At 34.3% G+C, this 8,366-nt stretch overlaps 2 protein-coding genes across 2 annotated transcripts; both read left to right on the top strand.

The window, feature by feature from the left end:
• Positions 1-283: 283 nt before the first annotated feature.
• Positions 284-1,042, top strand: LOC149684745 (uncharacterized). The gene is made up of 2 exons (XM_089870968.1): positions 284-520; positions 650-1,042. Exons 1-2 carry the CDS (start codon positions 284-286, stop codon positions 1,040-1,042), a joined length of 630 nt encoding a protein of 209 aa, XP_089727094.1.
• A 1,550-nt stretch (positions 1,043-2,592) lies between these two features.
• On the top strand, positions 2,593-3,720 carry LOC149684744 (uncharacterized protein F54H12.2-like). Its single transcript, XM_089870967.1, has 2 exons — positions 2,593-3,197; positions 3,390-3,720. The coding sequence occupies exons 1-2, from the start codon at positions 2,593-2,595 to the stop codon at positions 3,718-3,720; spliced, it is 936 nt and encodes a 311-aa protein (XP_089727093.1).
• The last annotated feature ends 4,646 nt before the right edge of the window (positions 3,721-8,366 follow it).

Below are 8,366 nucleotides of genomic sequence, written 5' to 3'. Positions count from 1 at the left end.
TGACAAGGGTTAAATATTCTACAACTGTATCTGTGACGTCATTGATAAGAGACGAGGATGATTGGATAGCTTTAAACGTACATTGACAAGGGTTAAATAGAAAATCTCTCATTGAGAAAGTGTAATTATGGAAAATAAGTTAAGCCGAGTGTATTATAACAGTGAAAGTCCTCTCAGTTACGGTAGCGTAAAGAAATTGAAACAAGGAGTGAAAAATGTCTCGAAGAAAAAAATTAAGGCGTGGCTTCAGTCTCAGCCAACATATACCATTCACAAATCAACGATGATATACTTTCCAAGAAATCGTACTTACGTTACAACAGCCAATGAAGTATTTCAGTGCGACTTGATCGATCTACGAAATCTTAAACAATATAATAAAGGGTTTCAATATATTCTAACTATTATTGATATCCTCTCAAAGTATGCTTGGAGTCTTCCTTTGAAAAATAAAACTAGTAAAGAGGTTTTGAAAGCTTTGCGGAGAGTTATTAAAGAAAGAAAGCCGTTACGAATTAATGTTGATCAAGGTAGTGAATTTTTATCAAAATTGTTTAAAGATTATTTAAGAAAAGAGGGGATAAGTCTTTATACTAGTGTAGGTGCGATTAAATGCGGAGTAATTGAAAGGTTTAATAGAACTTTATAGGATAAAATCTTCAAGTTATTAACTAGAACGAAGAAACTAAATTACATTGATGCCTTACCAAAAATAATGAAAGCCTACAATTCAACTGTACATTCAAGTACTGGTTTCGCTCCCGTTAATGTCAATTTACAAAATGAGCATTTAGTGTGGAAACGTCTGTATGGTAAACAATCTAGGCTAAAACCACCAATGTTAAAGGTCGGTGATCTTGTTAGGCTATCAAAAAGCAAACCTTTCTTCGAAAAGGGTTACAAAGGGTACTGGACCAGGGAAATATTTATCATTTCAAAAATTCTGTACAGAAACCCCGTTTGTTATATTCTAAAGGACTTTGATGATGAAGAAATAAGGGGAGCCTTTTACGAATGCGAACTTCAAAAAGTTATCTTGTAAAATATAAAGAATAGTAATTGAAAAATAAAAAACATTTAAAGTTAATGAGTCATGTCGAACGATTCATTTTACGTAACTCTCTCCGGGAAACACGCAATCTCATTTTAAAGTTCAATTACCAGCTCCATTGAATTTGAATTTAAACTGGCATGTGGGTTTAGCCGAAGCATTTTTTCCTAAAGCTTGGGATAATGTGTCTGCAGACTATCTATATTTTGGGGCTGGAGTCTACGATTATACGGATAATATTTGGGATCAATCAATTTACCGGCGGAACTTTACGCGGAGATGGTTACGACGCGTACAAAAATTTATTAAAAACTATGAACAATGCCATACCACCGGAAATACGATCTTCGGTATACATGTTTGTAACATATAGTGACGATAATGAAAAAGCTTTTTGCGCCCCGAGGGCTAAAAATGGGTATGAAATTCAAATACCTGAGGAGATGGGTAAAATCCTAGGCCTGAGTTCCATGGAATGGATAAAAGAAAGATTTACGTTTCCCGAAGAACTCGTTAAAAGAAAGAAAGAGGACCCTCTCGTCCTAGATAGTTCCAATAATTTTTTCTATATCAGGAAGAGAAAAGGTCATAAAAATGCTCGAGAGTTGATATTACAAATTCAACCGGGGCAATATACAAGCATTGAAAACGTCATCGAAGCTATGACCAATGAAATTCCTACGGAACATAGATCTAAGATTACAATAAACCTGAATCCCGACGGAAAAGTAAATATCAAATGTGTAAATGATTATTATCTACTGTTCACGAAAGAAAAGTCGGGTCTTGGAAGATTGTTAGGGTTTCACGAGGATCAAATGGACTCTCCTCTTAGAAATTCAACTAGTAAGAGTATAGCGGATGTTGACAAGGGAATTGCAAGTTTATAAATTTATACAAATTTAATACTGCCTCAAGTAGTTGGTGATGTCTATGCTCCGTTACTAAGGGTTGTACCTATAGTCAATGATAAATCAACAACGTTAGCCGTCCATCGGTTTCAAAACATTGACTATTACCCCTTAAGATGTCCGTCATTTGAAATGATAGAAATAGACATGAGAACTGATTATGGAGAGAATGTTATGTTTAAGTTAAGCAAATCAGTCATAAAACTTCATTTCATACTCAAACATGACACGAAGTAACATATACCTAAATTACTACTTGAACCAAACCGGACTTGGTCTCAGTCACTTCCGGGGACCAGTATTTCAGAGAGGAAATGGTCTCGGAAGCATTTTTAAAAGCTTAATAAGATTTATAACACCAGTTTTTAAGCCCGTTGGAAAAGCATTAGGAAGAGAAGCCCTAAGAACTGGGTCCAAAATAGTTGGTGATTACATTGCGGGTAGAAACCTAAAAGAGTCTCTGAAATCTAATTTGAGTGAAGCTGGAGCAAATTTATTACAAAAAGCGAGTCAACACTTGTCACAACCGCAAACTGGTTCGGGTCGCCGTAGAAAGCTGAAGACTAGAAATCGAAGCATAAAGAAAAAACGAACCAAGACTGACTTTTTGGACTAAAAAAAACAATAAACATGGTTGAGGGTATGATGTCAGAACTGGATTTATTCGCGGTACCACCGGCGAATTACAATGTTGAAAATAGTGACTACGTAATTTACAAACCTTTGGCATCAATTTCGGATCAAGGCCCTATTGAGTTCTTTGTTCCAGGATCTAATGATCTCTATACGGACTTGGCTAAAACATTGCTACAAGTTAGAGTAAAATTACTCAAAGATGATGGTTCTGCTTTAACTGCTCTAGAAACGGACGTCGGTCCTGTAAATTTGTTACATGCCGCTCTGTTTAATCAAGTAGATGTGTTTTTCGGAGATACTCAAGTTAATACTTCGACAAACGCTTATCCGTATTTGGCATTCTTTGAAACGCATCTAAATTACGGTGACAGTGCAAAAAATTCCTATCTGTCTGCAAAAATGTACTACAAAGATAATCCAGTAGATGCCGCAAAAATGTTTTTAGCTGCGAATAAAAATGATAACAATGGTATGTTGAAAAGGAAAAATCGCGTAGCCCTCTCAAACACCGTTGATATGATTGGTGATTTACATCTTGATGTGTGTCGAATGGATAAGTTTCTTTTAAATAACGTAGATGTTAGGTTTCGATTCATAAAGTCAGTAAACGAATTTGCTATTATCTCAACAATAGCAAATCAAAAATTTAAATTTAAAATATTAGACGTAACTTTACTAATTAAAAAGGTTAAGGTAAATGCGGAAATAATGTTAGCTCACGCTATGGTTCATGAAAAACATAACGTTATTTACCCTATTAACCGGACCGTGTTAAAATACTTTTCTATTAGCAGTGGTTTAACGGATATTACACGCGAAAATGTATTTATGAATAAAATGCCAGCCCGGGTAATTATTGGTTTAGTTAGAACGGCAGCCTTTAACGGTGATCTGAGTTTAAATGGTTTCGAATTTGCTCATTTCAATTTAAACTACTTGGCCTTAACAATAGGGACCCAAACATTTCCCAACCCTCCGTTTACGCCAAACTATAACGTTAACGAGTATTCCCGAGAGTATCTTTCAAATTATATGGCTTTGGACTTGTTCAAAAGAAATAAAGGAAACTGTGTTTCTTACGAAGAATATAAAGAATGTAACTTTCTCTACGGATTTGATTAAACCCCGGAAGAACAAGCTAGTGCTGACCATCTATCACGGAATAAACAAGGAAACTTGAGAATATCAATGAAATTTAAGTCTCCGTTGATTCAAAATGTAACGGCTGTTTTTTACGCGGAATTTGAATCGGAAATAATAATTTCAAAAGATCGTACCGTGATTTACAATCCCTCCGGAGAATGAACACCGTAGAAAAAAACGAATTTTTAAAGTGTGAATCCGTCACAAAACCATTTTTTCTCGGTGTTTTTGCCTTTGACCAAAAACCATTACCACCCAGACAGAAAAAATATTGTTTTTGTTTGAATACGGAACCAAAATCAAGCCAAGGCGTTCACTGGTTAGCAATCTACGTAGATAATGGAATAGGTACCTTTTTTGATTCTTACGGAAATGATCCTTTTTACTACAATCTTGTAGACCTTAACCTTTACGCTAGTAAATGGTATTTTAACCACGTACCTATACAATATCCTTTGTCCGAAACGTGTGGACTACATTGTATTTTCTATTTATTTAACATGTGTAAAGGCTATACCCTAGATATGATTATTCACGACTTATATAATCCTCATGATTTAATGTATAACGAAGCAATGGTACTTTTGTTTATGTGTAATCATTTATTAAATCATAAAGACATGTATTGTAATCAATAAACTTTATTCGTATAAATCGATCCATTTATTTTCCATCTTTCGTTTTGTCGTCTTACAGTTATGTTTGATTCTTCTTCTTTTGGTTTGGAATTTTTTTTAGGTTTCTTTCTTAGTTCAATCGGAGAGTACAATTTTTTCAGTTCTTGATATTCGTGAATTAGTTGGGCCATACTGTTTTTCCTATTCTTTTTAAGCCATTCAGGATTTGGTAATACAGTAGGTATTGGAGCAGTAAATGTAAATGCCGGAGCTGCTGCTGCTGTTGCTGCTGGTGACATCACATTTGTAGGTGTTGATGGTATTATATTTGGAGGCATTGTAGGTATTAGAATAGGTGTCGATGTGGGGACCATTGGAACTGACAATGGTTGTACAATAGAGGGTTGACTTAATTTTACGGTCGGTGGTTCAACTAATTTCTTAACGTTTAGAAACTTTTGTAACGTTGTCAAATATTCTCTCAATTTTGTTTCGGATGTTCCTGGTTTTTCAAGAATTTCACTCATTTCTTTGTCTAAATCAGATAATTCTCTGTCTACGGCCGACACAACTGTCGAAGCCGGAACTAGTATCATTTTTTTCATTGTGCAGCGTTAATCGCCGCAATTACACTAGGTACCAATGTTCCTAGTAGTAAAGGCCAGAATCCTCCTGTTTGATTCGTCATCATACGACGTTTCTTTTTTAATGACAAAGATTTCCGAGCTAATCTTCTTATAACCCTTCTATGACTCCTAAGTTTTGCCATTTGTGCCTTGGTGATTGGCAAGCCTCCAGTTGTAATATTATGACAAATATTGCAAATAGCTTTTATCTGAGCATTGCTACTATTTTAAAGAATTTTTTTCTTTGTTTACTATGTTTTAAAACGTGTAAGAAGGGATAGTGTGGACGAAGTGATCGGGGTACCATCGTTATGGTAAATAATTTATTTTGGCAAGTTCGCGTTAATTTAATCCTCGACAAAAACTATCATAGGACCATCAGAAGGAAGGACATTGCTCCTTAAACGTAGTTTATCATCTTGGTCCTGTTTACAATCAATTAATATATAACTATGCGGTTTCTCCGTAGCCATTTCATAGGCTTTAGCTAAAAAATGTTTCTTTTTGGGAAACGTTTGCCGTCCTAGGTATTCAACAGCGGACGAATCTCTTGGAGACTTATAGATAATTATATAAGAACAATTAAGACTTATTGTCCTGGCCTCTTTCCCCTTAGCGAAGAGGTTCTGAGTAATTTAAATCAACGAGGTATTGAGATGATGAGACCCCTTGACAAACCAATCGGAAATTTGACTACTACTATTACACTCGGATGATAGATCGTCGAAAATCAAAAGATTATTTTTAGTCCTATCGAAGAAATCTTCGTCATTAGGCGGTAAACCTTTTATATAATCGATATTTCCAATTTTTTTTAATTTGTCAAATTTTGGTTGATACATAGAATAACAATAAACTATACGATCTGGAGGTGGCTCAATCATTAATCGACTATTTTCCAACAATCTCAATACAAATGTCGATTTTCCCGACATAGTTGGTCCGGAGCAAACCATTTGATACGGATGAATAAATTTTGATCTGCATGCCATAATTTATAATAAGTGAACAAAACCTTTTTTTAGAAAAACGCTATTATATACATACGAGCAAGTTTGGTGCAAAGAGCGTACAGACGACCGCATGGACCATTATCCCGCGAATTACGTTGAAGAAGTTAAGAAGTAATTGTCAAAAATTGCGATTAATTGAAAAACAGCAGCGCGTCTGTGAATCTAGGGACTAGAGTACGTTACTTGAAATAAACCACAGAAACAGATGAAATCGTTTCTTCGGTCCCTGCCCACTCGTTTTATTAAAAAATAAAAGGAACGAAAAAAGAAATATCAAAGACAAATAAATAACAATAGCTCTTTATTTTAAAAAACAAACTCTTAATGAAATATCTCTTGTCAATTAATTGTAAAGATAAACAGAAAATAAATGTTACCATTAAACTTTTTTATTATTAATCTTAATTTTCTTAACCGATCAATTAAGTTATTAGGACATTATTTCTGTATTTTTCATAATAATGCTGAACTGCCTATCTGAACGAGGTTGAATTCAGGGTTCGTACAAACCTGGGAAACAGGGAAAACTAAGGCAAATAAATAATTGACAAAAAACTTAGGGAAATTTAGAATTTATGGTAAAATTCAGTTGGAGCGGCGCCTGTACGTAATTAACTGTTAGAACGCGTCTTCTATTGTAGGTCTTGGAACAGTGTTACGGTTAATGTCTTCCCCCATAAAACCGTGTTCGAAGGGATAATTATTTGACGGACTATGCCAATCAGTAGTTTTTTCGCAATCGTCAGCATCTTTTAATGAGAACAATGGTTGTAAAATGCAGTTGGAACACCAACTTTTGTTATAGTTCCAGATATAATAGCGTAGCGCGTCTTTACTATTAACCTGATAGTGATCAGTTAACTGTTCATATTTAGCGTTTAAACAATCGTTTAAACTATGATGAAAATAGCAAGCGGGACATATTCGTCTATAATTTTGAGGGCAACCACAATAGCAAATTTTTACAAAATATTGGTAATGTAAATGATTTTGTTCATTTGTTAAGATAAATGGTGGCGTTTCTATCCGATTGCGATGCACTAGTTCAAATTCTTCAAACGTTAAGGGAATGAATTCGTCGAACACTATTTCTCTCTCTATAGACGATTTTGATTTACTTATATCTAAATCTTCGAAAGTTCCAGGTGGTCGATGTTTCTCTACTTCGGCGGTTTTAAAAAAGACTGATTCTATTTGCCCCCAAAAAGTTTTCGGTATAAAATTTTTTACATCGTTAAAATTAAAATATCTTTCATTATGAAACTTATATTTAAAAACATGTATCAAATTTTTTATAGCGATATCTTGTAAAGACGTTACTTTAACGTCTTCTATTTTTTGTTTTTTTCTCGGAGATTCTATTATATTTTCTTCTTCCATTTCGGTCACAAAAGTGTCTCTTACTTTGATTCGCTGTATAAAATAACTATTTCCCTCTTAATTAATTTTCTAGTCCATTTGAAAAGTATAAAGTACTCACCTTTTTATAGAAATTTGTTATAGCAAGTTGTTAGTGAAGTATTTTTAGGTCCGAATGATTCTCGTCCTTTAAGGTATGCTGAACCGAGGTTCATAGATTTTTGTAGAACGAAGTCTATAACCTTGACGTCATACGTATATTTCAAATTATCTTTGACGCCAACCGACCTTGTTTTCGCTTTATAAAAACAACTGTTTGTTATAAAGGAGCAAAATATATTTTTAACACGGTATAGGCGCTATTTTATTCACCTTCAGGTATAACGAATCCTCGGGTCCTAGCTATTTTAATAGTATTTTATGGAACGAAGTCTTTAACCAACAACTGTTAGTTATAAGAGAGAAAAATATATTTCGAATTATCTTTGACGTCAACCAACCTTGTTTTCGCTTTATAAAAACAACTGTTTGTTATTAAGGAGCAAAATATATTTTTAACACGGTATAGGCGCTATATTATTCACCTTCAGGTATAACGAATCCTCGGGTCCTAGCTATTTTAATAGTATTTTATGGAACGAAGTCTATAACCAACAACTGTTAGTTATAAGAGAGAAAAATATATTTCGAATTATCTTTGACGTCAACCAACCTTGTTTTCGCTTTATAAAAACAACTGTTATTTATAAGAGATAAAAATATATCCTTTACAAAAGTAACCTTGGTTCGCTTTTTAAGGACTCTCTATAAGGGATTCGAACTCTTGATACATAGAACAACGAGTTTAAAGGCAGATACGTTAACGAGCGAGCCAATGTTACTTGAGGGTGTATTCGGTTGATGACTATAGTACCGTGGATTTATTAATATAATATGATTCATTCCCCCCCCCGTTACGAAAAGTATATCTGCTGGATAATCAAGTTCGCTACTAGCCATATGTTACTGTA

Source organism: Phalangium opilio, unplaced genomic scaffold, assembly GCF_054372755.1.
Source record: "Phalangium opilio isolate 3A_F unplaced genomic scaffold, DU_Popi_V2 ptg000032l_1, whole genome shotgun sequence".
NCBI classification, from domain to species: Eukaryota; Metazoa; Arthropoda; class Arachnida; order Opiliones; family Phalangiidae; genus Phalangium; species Phalangium opilio.
This window is presented reverse-complemented; position numbering and strand designations above follow the sequence as displayed.

Excerpts from the sequence above, each read along its gene's own strand:
- LOC149684745 (XM_089870968.1), top strand. The coding sequence starts at position 284 with ATGATATACTTTCCAAGAAATCGTACTTACGTTACAACAGCCAATGAA. Across the intron at positions 521-649 it reads GAAAGCCGTTACGAATTAAT|GATAAAATCTTCAAGTTATT; the intron begins GTTGATCAAGGT and ends AGAACTTTATAG.
- LOC149684744 (XM_089870967.1), top strand. The coding sequence starts at position 2,593 with ATGGTTGAGGGTATGATGTCAGAACTGGATTTATTCGCGGTACCACCG. Across the intron at positions 3,198-3,389 it reads GTTAGGTTTCGATTCATAAA|CAGTGGTTTAACGGATATTA; the intron begins GTCAGTAAACGA and ends CTTTTCTATTAG.